At 40.1% G+C, this 25,455-nt stretch overlaps 1 protein-coding gene across 4 annotated transcripts in view; it reads left to right on the plus strand.

Moving 5' to 3' along the window:
- The window catches only part of RANBP17 (RAN binding protein 17), a 307,210-nt gene that overhangs the window by 273,948 nt on the left and 7,807 nt on the right, over positions 1-25,455 (plus strand). For 3 of the 4 annotated variants that reach the window (XM_057541105.1, XM_057541106.1, XM_057541107.1), the window contains one exon: positions 4,650-4,816. The exons of the other annotated variant lie outside the window; for it this stretch is intronic. In XM_057541105.1, coding sequence (XP_057397088.1) covers positions 4,650-4,816 — 167 coding nt within the window. The remainder of the gene's footprint in view (positions 1-4,649; positions 4,817-25,455) is intronic. 4 annotated transcript variants of the gene reach the window in all.

Genomic DNA, 25,455 nt, shown 5'->3' on the forward strand with positions numbered 1-25,455 from the left:
TATTATATTTTCCATCTTTTTAATCACCCACCACCACCACCACCCCCTACCCCCATACTCTTACATACAGAGACCAAGCACAGGGCTTACAAAAAGCTGCTCTTAATAATGACTCTCGACTCATTCATTTAGTATACATCAGCTGTGCACATGCTATGTACCAGGTTCCATTCTAGACCTTGAGAGTACTGCAGAGAATAAGGTAGATAAGGTCTCTGCTCATGTGAAGTTTACATTCTAGTGAGGAGAGATAACAGTAAACACACACACACACACACACACACACACACACACAAGAAAATGTCAAGTCATGATAAGTGCTAAACAAAGACTTAAAATAGGATAATGAAGAAGGAATGATTGTATGGCTTTTTTAGAAGTGATCAGGGAAGGCCTCTGAAGATGAGCCCTGGCAGGAATGGGGGTGCCTTCCAGGAAAGCAAAGGATGGCACAGAAGGCAAGACAAGGGAAGGTGGGGGCAAGCTAAAAGTTGAACCAACTGGAAACCACCAGAAATTTCCCCATCAAGTCCATTATTAATAAAATTTTCATTATTAATAAAGGGTATATGTTATTGTCATGAACACATTCTTGAATTGGATGGAGTAAATATTATAAATGTAATATAGAAATAAAACATCCAGGAAGTACGTAGAAACTTAGAGACCTTGTTCATTAGTTTCTCCCACCAAAAACATGCTAAAGAGAGAAGAAAGCTATGGATTGGCTAAATAGAATGACAGGCTTGGTGTTTCAGGAATTGAAATAGCCAGGAAAACAAATGGGAAGTGAAAAGGGGAAAACCTACTAGTGTTGGGCACTATGTTACAATCTTTACACACTTTATCTCTTAAATCTTTAATTTCTCAAAACAAAGTAGGTGGTATTAAGCACATTGTACAGAGGTGCAAATTGAATCTTCATATAGTCAAACATCTAGAAGATACAGATTCAACCCTAAACTGCTGCACCACCCAAATAGGCCTTTTGTTTCTGAATTTGCCTTTCACACTATGTTTTTCCAAGACCTTCATCCTCCCCTCTGCTATGGTGAGAAATTTTGAGTCAAAGCCAAATGTAATTTCAACCCCATTATCATTCTTCTGACTCTCAGTTAAGCAACTCTTTCCTATACAGTTAACTTTACAGAACAGCTTTCTATGATGGGTCTTAGTAAACAAGAGGGCTATTAATGATGCATATGCTTCCCATGGAGACTAGTTGCAGAAGAAAAGGGGCATTTGGTTGTTTCAGTGCCAAACAGTAAGTTGCTAGAGAAGACAAAGTGCCTGTTGGGCTTAAAAAATCTGTCCAAAATTGTCTAAATCATGGATGATAAACACCAAGAGCTAAGACAAAATATGAAAATTCATGACTTCTGCTCATTCTTTTATTTAAGGAGAGTTTCATTGTTTGAATTTCACACAGTAGCTTGAGCTGCAAATAAAGAAAACCAAAAATAATACATAGTCCTCAGCACTGTTCATTCTGTTTGTGATCAAATGGCCCATGATCCTTATGATTCCACACTTTTCAATCTACCCTGAAATAACAATTGTCCTTTTCAAAGCCCCCAACAATAGGTAAGCCATAATGAAAGCTCTTCTTCTTGCTTTTACTGCAAGTATATATGCTCCAACCTTCATGTCTAAAGTGTTTACCTGGCTTTTTCATAGCTGACTCAGTAGATTGGAACCTTTTAATGCAACCTTCATGGCATGTGGTCACCAAATCTATGTGAAGTTTTTATAATTTTTATATGATTGATAGCATATTGCTCTTCACTGGTGAGGGGAACCATATCTATTTCCTGCTTGCTTCCTTTTGTAGATGTTAAGTTACTTAATCCATTTACTTTCATGATTGGGACTTCAAAGGTAGAAATGTGAAGGAAAAGAGAAAAGCAAACAAGTTCAACAAGTCTGTGCCTGACTCTTAGGCCTAAATGTTTTCTACTACATTCTATACTACCTCCCAGGGTTATAAAACCAAAGCTTCCTTTTCTGCAAAGTAACCCAGATAGTGGGGAGAGGTAATCAATCAATCAGTCAATCAATCAACTGCCATAGCTTTAGAAGGAAATAAAAGCTCCTTTCTCAAAAGCCTATAGCGCCACAGTTTCCCAAAACTATTGTCCTTGCCCATCTTTTAGACCTTCATTCAACCCCTCATGATCCTGTATCAGCTACCATTATCGTCTATTTTAAATGCATACTTCTGTATTTCAAAACCTGCCCCCAAACCTACCTCTATTTACTATGTCATTCCTCTCTAAAACAATGTATGTGAAAGAGTTTTTTAAATTGTAGTGTTATACCAATTCTAGTATTATTACTAAACAAAACTCAAGACTTTTTAAAAAAAACTTTCTCAGATTAGCTTTGCCTACCCATTCTTTAATTAAATCAACTAATATTTCACCTCTAATCTATGACAAGCACACATATGTCTCAGAACCTTAGAGATGAGTAAAATGAATAAGAAAGTAACTATTGCCTTAGGAAGTTTATAATCTGCTGCTTCCCAGCCCTACTCTCCCAATCTGCTTCTCTTCGGAATCTACTAAATTTGCCGTTTTTTGAGTGCCCATCACGTTTTTGTTTGTCTTGTTGTTTCTGTTATTAATCATAAACTCCCCAGAATTGTGTCCGTATGTTACCATTAGCCAAAAAATCTGGGCACTGTCATGCTCTGAATCAAAACCATGAACTTTGGATAAGCTAATTATCTCTGAGCTTCATTTTTCTCATTTGAAAAATGCAAACAACAGTACCTACTGTATACAGAAGTGGTTATTAGAGGTATATGAAATGATATTTAGTGTACAAAGAAATCATGTCACTTACTTGCTAAAAAAAAAATCCTTCAATAACACCTCTGTTGCCTTTCAAATTACATGTAAATGTCTCGACCTACTACTGGATGCCCTCAAGGAAGATCCCAAACTATTTTGTCAGCCTTCTCTCTTATGATTCCTCTACACATTCTTTTACTCACACCAAAAGGTCCTGCTCCCCTTTTTTCACTATGAGGGAAAATTAGTAGTAACTACCATATTTTTTTCCTTCCAGTTTTATTGAGACACAATCGACACTATACATATTTAAGGTGTACAACATAATGATTTGACTTACGTACATCCCGAAATGATTACCGCAGTAAGTTTAGTGAACATCCATCACCGCATATAGGTACAAAATAAAAGAAAAAGAAAAAAATTTTTTTCCTTGTGATAAGTATTCTTAGAATTTACTCTTAACTTTCACACATAATATACAGCAGTGTTAGTATATTAATCATGTTGTACATTACACTCCTAGTACTTATTTATCTTATAACGAGAGCTTTATACCTTTTGACCACCTTCATCCAGTTCCCCCTCCTACTAACCCCTGCCTCTGATAACCACAAATATGATCTCTTCTTCTGTGAGTTTGTTCGTTGGTTTGTTTGTTTTTAAAGTATAATTGACCTACAACACTATGTTAGTCCCTGGTGCCCAACATAGTCATTCAATATTTCTATACATTAGATAATGATAAAATACTGTGGTAAGTCTAGTTACCATCTGTCACCATACTAAGATATTATTGGCTATATTCCCCACACTGTACAGTTCGTCCCCATGACTCATTTATTTTGTAACTGGAAGTTTGTACCTCTTCATCTCCCTCACCTATTTCTCTCATCCCCCCCACACTCCTCTCCTCTGGCAACCACCTGTTTGTTCTCTGTGTCTATGACTGTTTCTCTTTTGTTATGTTTGTTCATTTGTTTTTTTCTTTAGATTTCACGTATAAGTGAAATCATATGGTATTTGGCTTTCTCTGTCTGACTTATTTCACTTAGCGTAATACCCTCTAGGTCAGTTATTTTTACTGTGAGAATTTCTAGTTATTTTTCTCCTCATTCAACTCTGCAGCATATTTTATAAACGATGAGAAAGGTTAATTGGCTCCTTCACAGTAACAACACAGCAAATAACTGGAAAAGATGGAATTTGAAACCAGAGCTGTCTGGCTTCAAAATCCATACCTTTTCACCCTACTATGTACATTGTGCAAAATGTGAAAAATGTCCTTCCTTATGTTTAACTGGAATAAGTTTTCCAAGCCCATCTCAGGTGCTACCTCCTTCACCAAACTGTCCTTGATCCTCATCCAAATACAATATCTCCCTCAAATTTCTCACAGCAGTGTGTCACTCATTTTTGCGCAGCGCTGTGCTAGTGACTTACGTACTAAATCATGAGCTCTTTGACACCAGGGTGAGGGTTTCCCCTGAAGCAAAGTACTTTGCACCAAGTTTACACCCTGTTTCCCCTGAAGCAGAGCAGTTTGCGCCAAGTAGATATTTAATAAAGTCACTTCAATTGAACAGAGGGTCATTAAGGTCACATATGGAAAATTCTGTCCAGTGCAATCCAGGAATCATTTACTTACTAACATGTCTCTATTCCAGGTCCTGTAGTAGACATTGGGTTTAAAGAGATAAAAGCAAGGCAAAAATCCCTGCCCTCAAGGAGTTTACAGTTTGATTAAAGTTCTTTGAAACCAGAAAGTTGTTTTTTTTTTTAATTTAGGCATTATAGTGAGATGAAACAAACACTTTAGTAATACAAATGAATTCTCATTTGTTGTTCACACAGATACAGTTGTCTCCTCCAGCTGCTGTACCAGTTTAGACTACATCGTCACCTACCTCTTCAAGCACATAGCAAAAGAGGGCAGGAAGCCACTTCGATGCAGAGAGGCTGCCCAGGCTGGTCAGAGACTATTACATTTTATGCAGCAAAATCCAGAGGTCCTGCAGCAGGTAACTGGTGGTTGCTTATCTAGCTTAAGAGAGAAGAGTTTCCCAACAGCCAGTCTGGTCTCTGAATATCCCTTAGAGCAACTGGTCTTGCCAAGACTCTTTACTGGGTCTTCTCTAGGAGTATTTTCCCTGTAGGTAGGATAGTACACTGGCCTCAGGATTACCCACCCTCCAGAAATCTCTAAGTCATTCATCTCACCTCAGTGAAGCTAGAATTCAAAAAGAGGATAACTCTTCCAGAGACAAGAGAAATAAAAGTCAAAGCTGGAACTAGAAACAGTCAACTTCTGATTTCTTTCCCAGAGCCTCTAATAACATCATCTTAGGTTTGCCTTGTGAATACTCTGGTATGTTGGGAAACTACCATTTTCTGGGCTCCTGGTCTGTGTCAGGCAACTTGCTGGGAACTTTCCCTTCATCATATCATTTTCCCCATTTTAAGATGAGAAATCAAGGTTCAGATAGGTCATATTCCCAAGAACATTTAAATAATAAGTAATAAAGCCACGATTTGTTTATTTTCAAATGTTTTCTGACTAGCTAATATGAATTAGGTCCAAGTTTAATATTTTTTAAAAACTCACTTCTGCAAATCACAGTAACAGCATGCATAAAATTAAATATATATGCCAGAAATGTTTCAAAGAGAATAATACCATTTTACTGTGGAGATAGCATCACTATGATATATTCCAGTTCTACTAAATTTGGAAAGTGATATCTTTATACTGCTTCCAGTTGTCTTATTTTGCCAAATTATCTCCATAATAGTCTGTGGTTTGCAAATGTAAACACTTTAACCTGGTCATTAGCCAGCAAATAAGTCGCCTGCAATCAGCATAAAAATGTCAGTCTGAGTAAATAAATGATGAAAATGAATAAGACAGCCATGGAAGAGGTTTTCTTCCTAGCTGTCATTTTTTTGCTAATATTTAAATGACATTAAGTAAACTTTATTTGTGGTGATGTTTCAGTTAACCAGTTATTTTCCTGGCAGGGAGGTGTGTGATTAAGATTTTGTGTAAATAAGCAAAGGGCTCTGGACCTATAACTATTTGGTATGACCCTGGAATTGTTACAACACCTTGGTGATTAAAGGGGAGGAAGGTAACTCACATTTATTGAGGACTTCCTATGTACAAGGTGCAAGAGCCATTAAGACCCATGAGACATAATTTCTCTCCTTAAATAAGTGTTTCCTGCCAGGTGGGGAGGAGAGACAAGTAACTAACTGATTATGTGATAATTGGATTAACATAGTGATGACAGGAGGAGAGGACTTGCAGAGACATCTCCTCATTTAGACCCCACAACAACCCTGCAATGTGGATATAACCATCCCCATTTTTCAAATGAATAAATTGAAGCACAGAGAGATCAACTGGAAAGTGGAATGTGAACCAAGGTCTGTTTGGCTCAAAAGCCCAAGTCCTTACCTCTTACTTACACCATTGATTCTCAGGAGACTAGTTGCCGGATAAGATCTCAGATTCACCTGGAATGCCTTTTCAGAATAACACATTCTATCAAGATTTGGACGCACTGCTCCTCACCCATCCTTCTGCAGTAGCCACTGGTACTGCCGGGAGTGTGGCATAGCCCTCGGGTGTTTTGCAACAAGAAGGCTGAGAACCACAGAATTAGAGCATGTAGCCAGTGGAGAAAATAAATAACCATGGATTGGCCAGTAATCAGACCCAGCCCTCACCCCACCGGGGCAAGTGACAGGTCTGCCACCTGCCAGTGCTCAACCATGATCACAATATTGTCCCATAAACTTTGGCAGGAACTTTTAAGTGGGTAGAAAATTTTAGCAAAAATCAATAGGCTATGGTCCTAGACAAATACCATCCGACTGTGCAGAACAAGTAATGTGGTTGTGCAGAAGACATTCAAGTTTGTCTTTACTCAGAATTACCATGTGTTTGTTGGTTTAAGTAATTTCTATGTGTTAATAATACTTGGTAATCCTTTACTTTATAGCATATGACTAAGTAGTGATATATCTTTATTAACAGTGGAATACATTCTATTTATTTGGAATGTAGGCTTTCAGATAGCGTTTTAAATATTAATGACCGGTCTCTGGTAGTCAGCATAAATATGATTTGCATTAGCACTAGGTTATATCATCTTGAGTGCCTCTGATGTCAACGATTGGGTATAGTAGTATCTGACATCATCTCCTTAGGTCACTGACAACTTTGACCTCTATTCTTATGCACAGTTTCTGTCATCTCAAAAGCTCTTTTGAATTGATTTGAAATTTTGACTCTTCCCTTTATGAGGCAGTAAAATTGATAATTATTCAGATGGGAACTGAGCACTGAGTGAAAAATCAATTCCACCCGCTCTCTGCCGCGTATAAAATTACTTCTGAGTCGGCTGGACTGAACGGATGGCCAGAGTAAAAGCAGCAGGCAGGAGTAGTGGGAAGAATTAGCTGGACACAGCTAATAGCCTGGAGGGATAGACTTGGAAAAGAGGGAGTGGGCCAGTTGGGGGTTATTATGAGCAAGGATGGGTCCCATTGATCATCTGTTTGCATCAGCTTTCCAAGACCTTATAAATCAACCCTGAAGAGCAGCAGAATCCAAGATTCAGCCTCTTTCCAGAGGGAATTTATATTAGATTATTCTCATTTTCACACTCAGATGAAAAGTGAGCCATTGATTATTCATTGGTTGCCCATCAAATGCTGTTTTTTTAGATGATTTGCCTATCAGAGAAGGTAATGAACAAGGTTGCTGCTTCATAACTCAAGGTTTCAGTTTTCAAGGCATCTGTGTCAGTTAAGTAATGCCTAACCCTATTAAAAGGAATGGGTTACAAATTGCTTAACAGTGCTGAAAAACTAGACCCTAATGACTAATTGTGCTTGGAGTTTAGAGAGGGTTTGTCAGCTCTTTAAACTAAACTGATGCAATGATACTGCAATTATTTACTAGTTTGAACTGTTCTCCCCCACCCCCCCAACCTGGACCTATATCGCTGGAAGCATAGTTGCATGAAGAGTGTCAATTCTAAATTGCAAAAGTTATCTCCTCAAGCTTCCACAGCAAATGAAGCATGAACCCACACAAAGGGTCTTCTGACATTCTTAGAGGCCTTTCCTATAAGACATTTTAAGTGCCTCTCACCTGAAAATGCGTTTATTATGACCTGCTGTGTGGCTTTAGATCTTCAGTGTTTTTAAAAACATTCTCCAAATAAGCCGTCTTCCATATTTTGCAAACAAATCTAAATTTGCAAAGCATTACATTTAATCCATTTGAAGATCTGTTATAATTAAGTGAATCTATTTTAAGTAAGAATTATTGTCTAACCAGCACTGCCCAGTTTACATATATTAAGCAAAAAAAAAAAAAGTTCCCATGTTTTTATGTCATTAGAGAGATAAACTAAAGTTTTAAGAACAGGCCAATAGTAACAGTGATTAGGCATTGATCTGCTATAGTAATTTGGAAGATAAAATTTCTACGTGAAACGTTTTCAGTTTTATCCCTGGTCATGTTAAGTGTATGTATCTATAACTCGAAGGTCAGCATTCATTTAGTTATATCACAGAATGAAAGAAGGATCTACCCAAATTAGGTAGATGAAAGAGCGTGTTTTATAAGAGTAGAAGGGCATTTCAAAGATGGGACTCATTCTCTTTCAGATTATAAGAATAGGACACTGAGGCTGAATGCTTCTCTAAATCAGAACTTTTATTTAAACTACCTGCTCTAGATAGAGTAGCAACTTCCATAGAAGTAGAAAAAGAATTATGTGATGGTCAGTATTACTGATTAGATTATGCAATTAACTTATTAACAAGGTATTTTTAGCAATTATGTTCTCTAAAATTTAAATACACTGAATGGAGGAATTAGAACATTTAGGTTTTAATTTATCTTAACCTCTTCTATTTAACTATTTGGCTCAAGTGAGCTGTACTAAAAACCAGAAAAAGTTCTAATTATAATTATTTCTCTCTCCCTCGCTCTCTCTCCCCCTCCCTCCCACTTTGAGCTAACCTGACATTTAACTACAAATTGTGAAGAGCTGTCAGGAGTTATAAGAATCATACTTCAGTAGGGACGTAAGCTGGAAAGAACATTCACCCTTTTCCTCAATCAGTCAGTCAATCAATGAAAATTGCTTTTGTATAGTGCTCTTTGTGACATGCATCCCAAAGTGAATTACAGCAAAAGGGAAATCATCTGCTCTTTTTTCATTTCTGTGTTTAGATTGAAAGGATATTGCTCAACATTTTGACATACTATACAAGACATCTTTCATACTTAAGACACCATCCCATAGTACTAAGTAGGAGAAAGTGCAGTCACATATTTAACTGATGTTGAGATTTTGGCCTATAGAACCTCAACAAGACTCTCACAGTGGGAAACACTTTAGCAGATGAAATATATTAATGTCTCTTATGCTCTTAAAAAAATTAACCAGACTTTCTAATGTTATTATAGACATTTCTAGTGAACCCTAAATAGAAAGTATGCTCATGACCCACTAGCTCAGTCTGGTTAATTTGCAGCTATTATCAAAAGTATGGCAGTAGATTGATGTCAAAAACACATGCTGAAAGAACATTCACAACTGGATCAGAGGATAACATGGATTTAAAGGGAAGCCAGGGATAGGTCATTAGACATGGCAAGTAAAAAAGAAGAATAATAGAATTGTGTTTTTGCACATGCTGCTGCAGTCTTGGTCGTCTTCACAGCAACATATGTATGTACTTTGTATTTATTTCTAGGAAAAAAATAATACTGGCAAAATATTGCAGACACTAGCTTAAGCTTTTTACATATGCATTTAATCTGATTTAATCACCACAGTACCTCTGTGAAGCTGTAGTATTATGAGCACCATTTTACAGATACAGAAACCAAGGCATAAAAAGATTAAGTAACTTTCCCAAGTTACGAGTGGTCAATAAGATCATGTAGTCCATAAGCGGAAAGACTAAAATTTTACCTTGATGTGTTTAGCTCCAGCGTTCACATGCTTAACCACAAAGCTATGATTTGTTGGCGGCTGCTAATTTGAAGTAGTATGTATGTTTTGAGCACTTACAATGAGGCAAGTTGAGCTTCCAATAAGTCCCACTGGGGCCATCCTTAAGGTAGAATGATTTAGAGCAGTCATCCTATACCCCAACTTTGTGCTGCAGCCGGAATGAAACAGATGGGCAATGACCCAAAGAGGCAATGGGCAAGGGAGAGGGAGGTTGCTTTGCCAGCTGGTATAGAAAAGCCCTGTGGCTCCCACCATCACTGACAGAGCTAACAGAGCTTCCTCTCTCTTATTCTACACCCATACCCAATCATTAATTCTGTAGCCAGACACTGAAGGTATAAAATTTAGCAGGACATGTATCCTTGAGAAGGTCAGAGTCTAATAGTGTAGCTGTCTCATGATGTTCCTTTGTGACTATCCTTTAATTCCTCTGAGGTAGCTCTTGAGGTTTACTCTAACCTGATTTTTCTAGGATAGAATCAATATGGCAGCTGTGAAATGAAGTTGGGGAAGCAACAAGTGCTTTGCATCCATCCCCCATACCCTGCGCGTCTCTAGGCTTTGTCCTGACTCTCACCACTGATTCATCAGTGTTGAATGTCATTTTTCACCTCTTTCTGATTGTAAACAGCTTCTCTTTTTTAAAAGAGGCTTCTACTACTGAGTACCATTAGCTCCACTGAAGTTCCTTCTTAAGGGCCTCTCACATGGGCAAGTCTGTATCTGACTCCTTTGAGCATCCCTCTCCTTCTCCTTTTCATTCTGTAAGGTACCACAGACTAAGGTGCCTATAGAGCCAAGTAGGAAACTTGACTGAGGTAGACAGGAATGACAAACTGTGTTCAGTATACATCCCTGTCTAAAGGGGGCAGCCTCCAAAGAGCTCCAGCTAATTGTTGCCCTGTAAGGTGGTAAGACCCAGTGTTGCCAGATATATTGAGATTTCCCCCCGGAGAGAAGCCAGAAATCCAGTTTTGTAAATGTTGGCCACTGATTGAAAATTTAAAATAAAAATACTCTGCAGGTCAGCACTGTATGTCTGGTTACCAGTTTCCCGCCTTTGTATTCTGTACTCTTAGAGAATTTCAGAACTCAGATCTCTTAATGCATGATCCCTTGCATTTCTCATAGCCATCCCGTGTGGCCTTGCAACAGTGATATTTTTTTTTCTTTCTTTTTTATTTATTTATTTATTTTATTTTATTTATGGCTGTGTTGGGTCTTCATTTCTGTGCGAGGGCTTTCTCCAGTTGTGGCAAGCGGGGGCCACTCTTCATCGCGGTGTGCGGGCCTCTCGCTATCGCGGCCTCTCTTGTTGCGGGGCACAGGCTCCAGAAGCGCAGGCTCAGCAATTGAGGCTCACGGGCCCAGCCGCTCCGCGGCATGTGGGATCTTCCCAGACCAGGGCTCGAACCCGTGTGCCCTGCACTGGCAGGCGGATTCTCAACCACTGCGCCACCAGGGAAGCCCGCAACAGTGATATTTTTATTTGTCTCTGATGTTTTGATAATTCTTAAAGCACACTTTTTTAATTTGTTGTTTTAAGAGGATGCCATTATTTTGCTTTTACATATGACTCTATACTTAGGTCTTTAATGAAACTTAAAGAGGGCATTTTATCACATTTGAGTTGTGTCTTTGCATACAGAAGGGGTGCAGTAAACAGGCAATGAAACTCAGTTAACATCTCCCAAACATTTTTTTTTTTAATTTTCAAAATAACAAGATTTGTTTGAGGCAGAAATAAAGTTCACTTTGGTCAAGTGTGTGTGTGTGTGTGTGTGTCTGTGTGTGTGTGTGTGTGTGTGTGTGTGAGATCTAATTACTAAGGATCAAATCAGAGTATCTAAGAGGACCAGGGCTGCACAAAAGTATCTAGTTAATAGCCAGGTAACAAAAGTCCAAAAGGGAGTAAAACTCTTAAGAACGATCAATGTGTGACCACCACCCCTAAAGATCAGTTTAGAAAGTTAAAATATATAATTTTAAAAATGGAAAAACACTAATTTTTAATTAAAATGGCTTTTATCTGTGATATAATAAAATCATTTGTCCATCTTTAGGATGATTCTTGTCCAAGTCCTTTGTTATATTCCATATCTTTGCCATTTTGATTTCATTTTTGTTATAGAGATATTTGTTGAATGACTGTTTCAACTGTAACAAAAAATGGTATTTTAAAACAAAACCCTTTTAAAACAAACCTATTCTTGATTTATAAATCATCAAATTAGTGTTATAACCCTATCACCTATCTTTACACGTACCTTTTTTTCCCCAAAGATCACCTCCATCTTGATACTTGTCCCAGCACCTAGCAGAGCCTGAAACCTTGTGATGGTCAATGAATGTCTGCAAAACAACCCAAAAAAATTAATTTTTAAAAGTGCAATCTACAGGCAGTGACTTTAGGTATCAAATCTAACATGGTCATAGACTAATACATAATAAAATAAATGGTAATGCCAAGATAAGATTATATTGTCATATACTATATAATAACCCTGCTGAAATTCCATAAGAAAATTTTATTCTAAACATGGACGAAGAAAGAAATAAGTACTTCAAATATTGTTTCAAATGGTAACAGAACAGAGAAGGTTTGTGGTGAGGTTTTTTTTTTTGTCTGTTTGTTTGTTTGTTTTTTCCACTGGGACATGTGTTTTTCTACCTCTAAGCACAGTTTAAAGATGTAATCCATTGATAGCGTAACTTGCCTTATTAATTGAAAGGGATGGAATCCACCAGATGTAGCCCAAACCAGCAGAGAGTTAGGTGACTAAGCAACAGCAAAGACACCATATTGAGTGAGCCAGATTTCAGTCTCCAAGTCATTTATTTCAACCGGTGACAATACATTTAAACTCCTGTGCCTCAGCAGTGATTGATGGTTTAATATCATATATAATTTTTTTAATGAAGGAAAACCATTTAAATATGTTACCATTTGCACTGGTATTCTCCTATGTACATAACTGCATTTAATCATTATGGGGATTGTTTTTATACTTGTGTAATTTGTATCCAAGAAATAACTGTCAAAACCATCTCATGCTGTTGCTGGAAATGGTACAGTGTGCTTCATACTTGAATAGATTCATTCTTCCCTGCACATAATTAAGAGTGTTGGAGCTTTCACTGCTACCACATAGGAATTCCATGTTTACATTTCTGAGAATGAAAAATTAGCCACAATTTGCTTTTTCGGGCTCCCATTTTCTGGGGCTGTGATATTTAAGTACCTTAGTTCTGTACCAGTATATGATTTGAAGAGTTTGATTTTAAGACTTTTAATATTAAAATACATAATAAAATTTTATTATCTAATTATAAGAGGGTTTAGCCTCTTATTAAAGTTGCTAAATCAGACCTGGATTAGCATCATAATGGCACAGTTTGATGTGGAATACTCAAAAGTCAAGTTCGAGGGAAGGGATGGGTTTTGTTGTTGTTGTTGTTTTGGGGGTTTTCTCCTATACCCACCCCTTGCACAAAATAACAAGGATGAAATGCATGTATGGAAACAAACAAGGAGCAATTTGGGACGCTGGAGAAGGAGTGGAGGTGTCAGCCTAGGATGGTACCCTTAGGCGAGGCAGCTGGTATATGTAGCCTTTTGTTTATCTGCTACTGGTTTATGTAGCCTTTAGGCCGGCACCAGAAACAATCACTCCTACAGGGTCAGCTGCTGGTCAGAAGCAAAGTAAGAAAAGATTTTGCGTTCAAATGCGCAGCCATAATTTCTGTACAGCTGGCACCTGCTACTGGTGCACAGCATGAAGGTGAAAGGTCAAAGAGGCAGTTGTTCAAAACTCAAGAATGGCTTAAAGGGACTTGTAGATTAATCTGCTTTATTAACTTCTGTATATTAGATAACTATTGCTATGAATGACAGTACATCTTTTTGAATAAGTCGCATCTCTTTCTCTTTTAAATTAGCTTTTGAGTAATGAATATTAAATAGAAAGCATTTCAGGGGTAATTAAATGAAAACAGAATGATGTCATTTTACAATTATATTTGTGTGTTTATAGAATAGGGGAATTATAATGTTTTCCAAAGAGCTAAAAAAAAAAAAGAGCCGGCTTCATAAAGAAGAATTTGAAATAAATAAGTTAGATGTCCATTAGCCTTTGTGTTTAAACTAAAAAATATGATGTAGTTTGCGACTTAACATAGAGTCACTGGGTGCCAGTGGCTTGATTTGGCATTCCCAGGGGCTCCAAGTGTTTTCTTTATGAATTAAAGTGACTGCAATCCGTCATTGTTCTTTTATCTACAGTTTAGCACAGTCAGTTTTGCTATTACTCTGCAGCAAGTGTTCTCAGAATAGCAAAGGAGTAGTAAAAAACAACAGCCATACCTTTTCCTTCGCACTCATGTAAAGCAGATAAAGAACATTTCAAAAGGAAAAAAACGCACGGTTTTACACAGGTTTAGCCCAATGATAATTAGGCGTGCTTTATAACAGTCTCTCACCCGGTATGGCAAATGGCAAACAAGATGGTTTTTGGCCTCTTCATTAATAGTGATTGGCGCAGTTAGCTATCATTATAAATTAAGGGTAAAAAGAGTTCACTTACATGCGTTCTTTTTGAAAGCCTCTGCAAGGAAAATTTCTAATCCATAGATAAAAGACTGACACCAACTCTGGGAACGTGTTTAACAATCTGTCTTCTAAAAGGACGATTTTTTTTCTGTTGACTCTCAGTGATTTTTGTTTTTGTTCTTTTAAGAATTCTCAGAAAAAGCATAGCAGATGACATCTGCCTTTTTCATGCTAACACAGCACAGATAGTAGCATTTATCCATATTTCACAAATGGAAGGCATTTGGGATTTCATTTGCACTCCCAAGTTTTAACACGAGTTCAGTCTTCCTACTCTGAGCAGTATTTCTGTGACATGTGAAGATGACACCTGAGATCACCTTCCTGTGTCACATCCAAGCCAGCCCAGGGCTCAGCAGAAGGATCCTAAACTTGCATGGGTGTCACAAAGGAGCAGACTACCTTGACCAGAAAAGATTGGGTTAGGAGTATTTCCACATCCTTACACTCCAAAGTGGAAGAACCTTTACACCTCCTTCTTAAAGATCTAGACTTTTCCTCCGTCCTGTAACAGAAGCCTTATTTACTGTAGGGTTGCTAGGACCTAAGAAGTCACTACAAAAGGGCGATCTCAGGTTCAAACAGAATTTTGATGATGAATGATAATGATGAAAAAGAAGTAGAAATAATTATTATATGCTAGGCTTGTGTGCTAAGTGCTTTATATATATGTACACAGACATGGGCAATGGGCAAGGGAGAGGGAGGTTGCTTTGCCAGCTGGTATAGAAAAGCCCTGTGGCTCCCACCATCACTGACAGAGCTAACAGAGCTTCCTCTCTGTTAGAATAGGGGAGAAGTCCCTAGCACACAAATAAATTCCAGTGTGTGTGTGTGTGTGTGTGTGTGTGTGTACATATATATATATATATATATATATATATATATATATTTCTATTTAAGTCTCACTACTCTGGGGGGCAGGTATTTTTATCTCCATTTTATGATCAAAATACTGTAATTGCAGCTCTAGTAAGATAGTAACTCACCGAATACCATACAGCTAATAAGTAGCAGAACCCATGCTCTTAACCAAAATACAGTACAACTTTTTTTTTTTTTAATTATTTACTTATTTATTTATTTATGGCTGTGTTGGGTCTTTGTTTCTGTGCGAGGGCTTCCTCTAGTTGCGGCAAGTGGGGGCCACTCTTCATCGCGGTGCGCGGGCCTCTCACTATCGCGGCCTCTCTTGTTGCGGAGCACAGGCTCCAGATGCGCAGGCTCAGTAATTGTGGCTCACGGGCCTAATTGCTCCGCGGCATGTGGGATCTTCCCAGACCAGGGCTCGAACCCGTGTCCCCTGCATTGGCGGGCAGACTCTCAACCACTGCGCCACCAGGGAAGCCCCAGTACAACTTTTAAATGGGCTAGAAACAGGATTGGGAGGGATGGAGGATAAGCAAGGGGAGACGCATACCATTCATTCATTCATAAATCCTTGATTGAGCCAGGGGCCCCTTTCTTTGAGAACTGATTGGACAAAAGGTGAACACTTGACCTAAGCTGGCTTTTCTTCCCTGGATTTAGAAACGAGCATTTAAAAGATACTGGTCAGCCTCGTCTGAATTGAAGACTTGAAAAATCAAGAGCCATGGGGCAGCCATTCCCTGCCATATGCTCAGAGAAGTAGCCAGTCTGCAGCGAGAGAAAAGAACAGCAGACATGCTAAAAGGATCTCGAGAGACCAGGCAGGCCCACAGAGAGAGACTGAGAAGGATCCCACCAGCGTCCTTGTCCCTGGTTCTAAGCCCTTGAGAGGCCTGACCATGCTGCCTAGTGTAGGGATCACCCCTTTGAGGCCTAAGTTTTGTCTGCGATAGTTGCTGTCCTCATAGCCAAAGGATTCTTGACTCAGGGAAGTTGTGAGGACAAAGTGAACCAATGAGTATAGACTCACCACCTAGCCCAGAGAAGGTATTCAATAAATGTGTAACAGTAGCCTTCACTTTGAAAAACAGTATGCAGGTACCACTTTTTAATGTCCCTGTCCTTGTCCATATCCCTGCTGTTCATAATTATAAATGTGAGAAAAGTATCCTGTCCAGGAAATCCCAGGCCCAAGACTTCATTTCACAAGATGATTTGATTCTGCCATGACTTCAGCCAGATTACTTATGTCTACCTGGTCCCATCCATGTGTTCTGCCTTTCTTAGAGTTCTTTCTGTGACAAGCATTCTTAATATCACGCTCACTCACTGGACTGGATGGGGCATGGTGTGATTTTATTCTTGGGCCCAAACTGACTTTTTCTTACTTATTCTTCCTGCATACTCCAGGCATTACCTTGCAATGGCAAGAATGAAAATAAACACCATAACTCTTTCCATTTGTATAATGTCTTCATACCTTATGTCTCTTCTGACTCTCAGAAAAACCCTGATGGGTAGACAGGGCCAATGTGATATTTTTTTAACTTGAGAGTACGGGTACATCAACACATTTAATCCCACAGTACCTGTATGGGTAAAGTACGCAGAGGTTCAGAGGGACGAAATAACTTGCCCAAAGACAGAGCCACTAAATAGCAGTGCCTAGATATAACTAAGGCTTTCTTGTCTCTAGATTTTACAGTTTTCTTGTCTCTAGATTTTACCATACCAAGGCTTCCCAGGGCCTTAACCTACCCTTCCTTCCTGGCATTTCTTCTTATCCGTTCATCCCTATTCAAGGGAGACAGCAAGATAAATGACAGGGTCCCCCTGCCTTCGTTTCTCCGAGTGGCACTGTGGATGGTATAAGGAGCTCTTTGAGTTTCTTGAAAGAAGGGCACAGGATAAAGTGAGGGTTGGTTTAATGATGGCATGATTTATTCATTTCACAGTTATTACTGATTTTTCACATAGTACTTGAAGGGTAAATTATGTGAAATTTTCCCAAAGTATATTAATGTACTGGAGATGTGACTTCCACCTTCATATTCATTTGTCTTGACCCTTGGAAATTTTAACTACCAGTAGCCATTCGTGCAGCTGTGAGCTTACATAGTGTGTTAAGGAAGACTTCTTATTTGGTTGCAATCTAATCACTACTTGAAGAACAAGGTAAAGGTTCCCTCATCCTCTGACCTTTCATGAGCTAATGCTGCTTTGTATGCTTTGCAACCCAGAAGAACTCTTGCATGTTAATTCTGTATCCCTTGTCATGCTTAGGAAAATACAGACGTAAGTGCTTTCAGACTGATGAAATTCTGTCCTCCTTTCATAGTTGTTTAATTGCAAATTCTCTATTTGTGGAGGACTTTCTACTTTACAACAATCATAGCTGACAGTTTTTACAGTCAACATACCTGGTTTTGGCATACCAGTTATGCTACTTCCTGTGTCCTTGGAATAGTTACCTCACCTCTTTGAGGATAGCAGCCCTTCAACAGGGGGAGTTCTTTACCTTACTTGAACTGGCCCCTGGGATCAGGTGGCTGAACTACTCCCTCCTGTGGTCTCATGCCCAGACTCCCCAAGACTAGCCAAGACCTAGATGTCTCCCATTCCATCACTCCCTCAGCCAGTTACCCCATAACTTGGAACACTGGTATCATGGAAAAGAAAAACATTCAAGTGCATGTTTAGTTGAGGTCACGTGAACATAGAATGCTAAGAAGGAGCGATGGGAAGCTCAAGTCCTGAAGAGAAATCTCTTAGGCCCCAAAGAGACCCACCAGAAAGAAAACACTAAGCAAGAGCTCTGTGTTAATGCCCATACTTAATGTGGCATCTCATTTTAGATGGGACAAAGAAGTTCCACTCAGGGAACTAAAAGCGTCAATTAGAGTTAAGTGCATTTAGGGATGATTTCTCTGAGACCCTTAAGATTGGAAGGAGACAACTTGATGGGTGCGCAATAAGAGATTAATAAATACTTAGGCTGCATGAGCTCTTTTAGGCCACAGGGACCACATTTTATTCAATTCTATACCACAGTGCCTGACACATAGTAGGAGTTCAGTAATTCTTTGAGCAAAGAATAAGTCCAAAAAAATGCAGAGGGAGGGAGAAAAGAAAGGAGAAGTCCCTAGCACAGTACCTGACACATAGTAGGTACTCATCACGGATGTGTTACGTGTGTGCACCTAGCACATAAGAGTTGATGATAGAATATTATTGACTTTAAATATGTGCAGGTGAAACAAGTAGATAACAAGAGGGCTTTAGAGCTTCTCTAGCAGCCTGGCCTGTTTTGGAATCTGTACTTTAAGAGAGAAGTTCCACCCTCAGCAAATGATGGCCTCTTCTTATCCCACAGAAGGAGCAAGCCCTCCCTCCCCAACCCCATCTTTCTCCTGAGCCCCCTGCATTACTGAGAGGCTGGAAACAAATTGACAGAAACCTGGAGAAAAATAACTCAAGTGATTTAGGAGAATGGAAGGGCTGGCTTATGGGGCCAGATTAAAGAAGCTAAATATGTATAGCCTGCCTAAGTGACAACTAAATGGGGCATTTGATAAGTCTATAAATACTTGGAAGATGTAAACGCCAAGGAGGAAAGGGAATTACTTAGCATGGCACAATGGAGTATTGGCCTAATGGGATAATACTAAGAAAGGGAAAATGAAGGTTGAACATCAATAAAAAGCTTCCTGACAAAGAGAACCATTCCTGACAGAGGACACTATTAAGTTATGTGCTGTGGGCCAAGGGAAGTAATGGCAGTGCCATTTCTCAGGGTACTGGCAACAGAGCCAGCAAGACAGGGCCCAAGATATGTCCTGACTGAGGCACAGAAGCCAAGCAGGTAACCTGTGTCTGCGGCCTCCGAATCCTAGAAACAGGAAAAAAGCTGCATCTTCTTGGGAGATCTCAGTTGGCTAAGCCTCCTAAAGGGTCAGACCCTGTGGAGAATGGTTATACCAGTCGTTCGCCCTTCCACGCCACTGCCCAAACGAAGTCATCCAACTAAAATGGTACCCCATTTCCTCCAAGATAAAGCCCACATTCTCTAGCACGCAGTAGTAGGCCCTTCACAAGACGGGGCCTCTGCCTACCTAATCAGCCTCCTCTGCCACCACCGCTCCCCACGCACCCTCTCAGGTCCCACAAAGCTGCTCGTCATTCCCCGGACACTTCTCCAAACCTTGGCACCTGCTTGCTCCTCTTCCTACCTTACTACTGTCAGACTTTGCTTGTTCTCTACAACAGATCCAGGTGTCACCTGTGAAGCCTTCCCTGCCTGCCCCCCACACCTAGGCAGAGTTAGTCAGCCTCTTGTGGTCTCTCAGAGCCTCCTGTGCAGGCTTCTGTTTGTGGCACTTGCTAGAGTGTGTTGTCATGTAAACAGTGTATTGCCTCCCCTACTTGAGTTCTTTGAGGGCTGGGACTGTGCCTCATTCATCGGTATGTCCTCAGGGTCTAACACAGAGCCTGGCACAAAGCAGGTGGCAGTAAAGTCTGAATAAATCAAGGAACGAGGTTCTATTCCCAGCACTTTCAGTCACTATCATTCCTTAGGCTCCCTATGTAATGATTAGGGTGAAAGAGCTTCCAAATCTCAGTAACATCTTTGAATCATCTCCCCAACCGCTTGGCCAGCACTCTATGCCATTTAGACAACTATAAATAAAAACGCTCAAATCTGAAAGGCAGCATGCCATCCTCTGTGGTTTAAACGTTAAACTCGAGACTGATCTGTAATGGAAAGTGCTTCTGAGGGCCGAGTGATTTTTCCAAAAAATATTTTTTTCTCCTCACACAAAATCATTCGAACATGATAAGTAAAATAATCCTCCTCTGTTGGTTATGAAGATTTTTAGGTCCATCTAACCAAATCCCTTCGGGAAGTCAGGGAGAATATAGTGACAGATGATAGGCAATGAAACTTTGAACCTCCTACTGTAAGGATAATATGTTTATTATGAAATACAATATTCATTGCACTCTGCTCTGAGGACCGCATGAGATGCCCTCATGCCATTATGCCTTATGTTGTTCTGTTGTGAAATATGATATTCATTGGGAAATGTTGTGATGACTGTTCAATAAAGTAGCATGCTGTTTCCCGCTCCCTTCCTTGATTTTGAATGGCCTCAGTTAGAGTTTACTTTATCACTGAATATTTAATATAAACATGTGCTTGTAGTCGTCTCTGTCATGCATGTATATGTACACTGGGTGGGGTTCATTTCACTGCTCCTTAATCCCCCGAGCTCACCGTCGGACTGTGGGCCTGCTAGAAGGCAGCCGCCCTCCGCCACATGCAGCACTGCTGGGGCCGCCTAGCCTCCAGCCCCTTCTCTCATTGGCAGTCTTGAAGTTGAGGCCATGTTCTTAAAGCTCTGAATTTACCTGTAGCTTCAGTATCAGGTTGTAGTTCTTTGAAAGATTTCTTTAACTGGGAAGAAAATGGGATACGCAGTCAAGGATTCTGACCATTTCTCTCTGTCTCTGCTACCACAGCCTTGCAGAGGCCCTCATCGTTTCTCCTCTGGACTTGTGCAGTAGTACCTAAACATGTTGCCTTGCCTCCAGTACCTACCCGTCATTGCCATTCTGCAGTTTCCCATAAGTTTTGTTCTAAATCACAGATCTCATCATTATTCGGAAGTCCTTTGAAGGCTACCCTTTGTGTACTGGCCCAAACTCATTTCTGCATTCAGCCTGACATGAAAGACCTTTTATAGCCTGGACTCAGCCCAGTCTTCTCCTCACCCTCAGCTCTACTCCTTTCCACTCAAAAGAAGGTCTCTCTCAAAAGCCTCCTATACAGAGGCTGATTATTCCTCACATATGCCAAGCCCTGTCCCCTGTGCCTTTTCTCATTTTATTTTCTCTTCCTAGTGTATCCTTTCCCAGTGATGCTATATGTGTCTTTTAAGATTCAAGTTAAATATTAGCTATCCTGTGTAGATAGGCTGATTTTTTTAGACAGAAAACGTAGCACATATGCCTTTGTTAGTCTCTCTTGAGCTTACACACGTTTTCTAATTTGGGGACCCCCAGAGGCTAGTGTAGGACATTTGAGGTTCTAGAACCTGATTGTATGTCAGTCATTTGGGCAGTATACCATGAACTAGAAATAACAGTATCACTTGAAAAAATTGAGAGGAAAATGGCTTTGGAGTTGAAAGCCATTCCTTTACATACAAGTTTTCCCAACATTCCTACCTAGAGGAAATTTAGATAATGTTTTTGACAAGGGATGGTTAATTTTTACATCAAATCGAAAACTGTTCCGTTTGTTTTTGGCCAGAGAAGAGTGAGAAAGAGTTTCCCAAATAGTGCTGAGTGGCAAATCCTTCAGCTTCCCAGTGCCCCAGGTTTTCTGGTTTTCTTTTAATGCAGCAAGCTGCTTTATGAGATGTGCAGCCACTTGAAATATGAGTTACTACTCGTAAAAAGTTTCAAGTGGATAATGAAGATTCAAGAATGAGACTCACAGTGCAGTGCAGTCAATTTTGTTGCTACTGCTTTCCAGTACATCTCTGCCATTGAAATGAATTATTTATTGTAATTTATTTCAACCATGGAAAATAAAACTGTTTTCATTGTGATGTGCACTGTAACATTCAGAATAGACACATCACATGCAGTACTCTCAATTAATTAATTCTGAAGTTTCATTCCAACTTTATCTTCTTTATGATAAGCTATGAGACTGGCAGGTAATTCTTTCCCCAATAAACTATGATTAAAATGAATGTTTTGAGAACTAGAGGTGATGTTGGTAATGGAGAAAATTGAAACAACAGCAAAACTAGGTTGTGTATTTCCTTAGATTTTACAGTGGATGGAAGGGTTTTTAAATATTCTAGGCAATTTATCACTTGGAGGAAAACTTTTTCTCCCTTAACTTTTTGTAAGGAGTGGGTGGAAGAGGAGGGTGCCCTTAGTTTAGATGTGGAACCGTGCAATGCTAACGTATGACCAAAGCCAGCTGAGTTAACCAGTCCTGCAGTACCTTTATTGGTAAGAAGTTTTTTTGCCGTTTTTTGTTTTTTGGGTTTTTTTTTAAAGCAAAGTTAGCATTGTGCAAAGGCCAAGAGGCAGGACTCCCAAAGGATTTTTCAGAGGAGAATGGGTCACCTGTAATTGATTGCAATCTTGTTTCTTCTAAAAAGAGGCTCGCCTCATGCATTTCATTTGATTTTTTTTTCATTTAAAGTGCTAAATAGTTGCTTCTGTTATGAGACTGCAAAGACACTATGAGAACTTAGGAATGTGCTTAATATGTACAGATATTAAAAGATTTAATATAACTTAAGTGGTGGGGCTTAGTCCAGGCAGAAAAATATTTGCTTATCTGTCCATTACTTTCATTTTTCATAACATTCCACTAATATCACGTTGCTAGACAGCAGACAAAGAAACAATTGATTCCTTTTCCCTAAAGATGACCAGTATCTAATTTGAGGAGGATCGCATTTCAATATCTGCTATGCACATGGCCTAAGAACAGCGCTTGGTAATGACAGCAACTCGCTTACTTCCACAAGCACTGAAAATCTGGAAGCTTTTCCTCCTTTGGCAGCATTCAGATTCTTCCAGATCGTAGATCTTCAACCAGGGCATGGGGCTCTGGAGAAATTGCTGTGAAGATGGGTAGAAGGTTTCTCTGCTTTTTCAGGTTCTACTACACTATCGTTTTTGTTTTGTTGTTTTTATTGCTGTTGCTAGGGCCAACCTTCCTCCTCCTCTCCTAACTGGCCTTCTGAAAAGCCAGTTACAGGTGCCAGAGGGTTCTTGAGACTCAGAAGCATCTCTCAAGTGTTTGGTGCATTTATCGGTTGTTCTCAAAACATCAGCAACTCATGGCATCAAAATCACAGGCAATCTAGCTTGGTCAGCAGTACATATAATTGTGTGTCCTACCCCCTCTTCTCATTAACGGCCCCCACCAAGCAGATTAAGGCACCCCATTCCACAGACACACCCTCTTGGGCACAGCCCTGATCATCTTTGCTTTGTCCTCCTCTCCCCACCTCTGTCTGGATCTAGGTACAGGGACGCTTTGTCTTTGGTCTCTCATCTCTTCTTTGGTCCATCCTTCTTTTATATAAACCAAAGCCTCCTTCTCAGCCCCTCCTTCCACCACCTTTTGGAGAAGACAGATTGCTCTTGCCCCATTCCCATTTTCCATTTCCCTGGTCAACAGGGAGCAAAGTTGCAGTGTAACTAAAAGGTCATTCAGCCCTGAGCAAAGAGGCCAGGATAGAGAGGGAAGAGCTGAAGTTCCCTAAACATGTTAAGGATTTGATCCCCATAGATTAGAGTTCATATCATCACTTCAGGTTCAGTTTTGTCTTTCTGAATCAGATGGGGAGCAGGAGGAAGGAGTTTGAATTTTTTTTCACCTCTTTCTTAGACTTTGTGGAATATTTTTTAGTTTTATTAATATGTTCGAAGAACATTAACAATGAAAAGTGCTCACTTTATAGGGAGTATTGTAACTCGAAGAAAATTAGCTTAATTAACTAATGTTTTCTATGATGTTAATTTAAATTGCCATATACTTTTGGTGGGAGGGAAACCAGTGGTTCATTGGACCACGTTCCAGAGACAATCTATTAATTATGTCTACTGCTGTTCATCTTGAGAGGCTGAAAATATGTTAACCAAATTTATAAAAGCTCTAGGTGGGAGGCAAGAAGGTCTGCTGCGAACTCACCAGGAACCTCTGCCCTGGATTCCAATCACAGGGATTTCAGTAGCTGCCCGACTCTTGATCAGGTGGCAGAGTGGCCGAACAGAGGAGATACACATGGGCAGCATAGCTGGGAGGCTCACTGAAGGTGGAAGAATGAGCCACGCCCAGAAACGAGCCTTTCCTTTCACACCATGAATCCGCTAGAAGTCTACAGTGGGGGCCAGACACACTGCCGCGACCACCACTGCGGCAGTCCTGGTCCTCACCCACAGGCAGCCTGAGGGTGGCAGGCAACAGCCTCCGGACTCAGGCGGACCTGTGCACATGTCCTGGTTCCACTTCACATGGTGGTAGCTGATAGCTGTGATGCCTTGAGCAAGTGACTGACTTGCTCAGGACTTCAGATCCCTAGTCTATGAAATGGGGATAATACCTACCTCAGGGTTAGCTGAGAGTTACGGACAGTGTGTGCCTAATAGAGTGCTGAGCACCCAAGGGCTCTCCATAAACGTATCTTTTCCTGCTGGGCAGTGAGAAGACTCAGGCACAGCTTACTCTTAGGTGGAAGTGCTTGTCATTAGAAAAGGTGGTGCCTCAGCCTTTGGCTTGGTGACCTGAAAGGCCCTAGAGAGCTCTTCCCGGCAGCTGCTGGCTAGAGAGGCAACAGTGGCTTAGAAGAGTTCTCAGGATCTGCACACAAAAGCAAGATCCTTGGAAATGAACAATGTATTAATTTACATATTTACCCATTTCAGGTTTTAGCCATAGAATGAGGCCAGAACTTCTCTGTTTTCTGTACAATCCCCTTTCGGCTCTTTAGCTCTTTATACTTTAGTTGATATTTCACTCATCCTTTCCCATTCATTCATTTATTCATTTATTCATTTATGTATTCATTCTGTCTTCCAGTAGCTGTTTCCTGAGCCTCTGATCGGTGCCAGATGCCATACTAGGCACTAGGGATACAGAGAAAAGTCCCCCATGGTCCCAGCCCTGCAGAAGTTTGCAGACCAGTCTCCCGACCCCACCCCATTGCAGTCATCACCCTGTACGCACTCAAGCCACACCTCTCCAGCCATCCTTCTTCACTCAGCTTCTAGACCCATTGAGCCTCCAGCCTCCTTAGAAAGAGTACATACTCACCGTGTAGCAGTAAAGCATCCAGCACAGACCACATCTTTGCTTGTTCTACACAGGCAGAAGATAGAACAGGAAGCATCTGAAGTGAGAGCATGTAGTTACCACCTTGCTGTAGGGGAAGAGTGACCCAGCATATTTGAGTAGGAAAGTCCACTGTGCTTTGTGCTTGTGCTTTACATGCCATTTTAGGGTAGACACATAGGAGAGGAGCTGAGGAGCAAACAGAGACCCATGTAGCACAACATTGCTTTGTCTTATTTTTGCAGATCAGATATTTGTAGCGTAGCTTCA

The sequence above is a fragment of the Balaenoptera acutorostrata genome, chromosome 2 (genome assembly GCF_949987535.1).
Source record: "Balaenoptera acutorostrata chromosome 2, mBalAcu1.1, whole genome shotgun sequence".
Taxonomy (NCBI): domain Eukaryota; kingdom Metazoa; phylum Chordata; class Mammalia; order Artiodactyla; family Balaenopteridae; genus Balaenoptera; species Balaenoptera acutorostrata.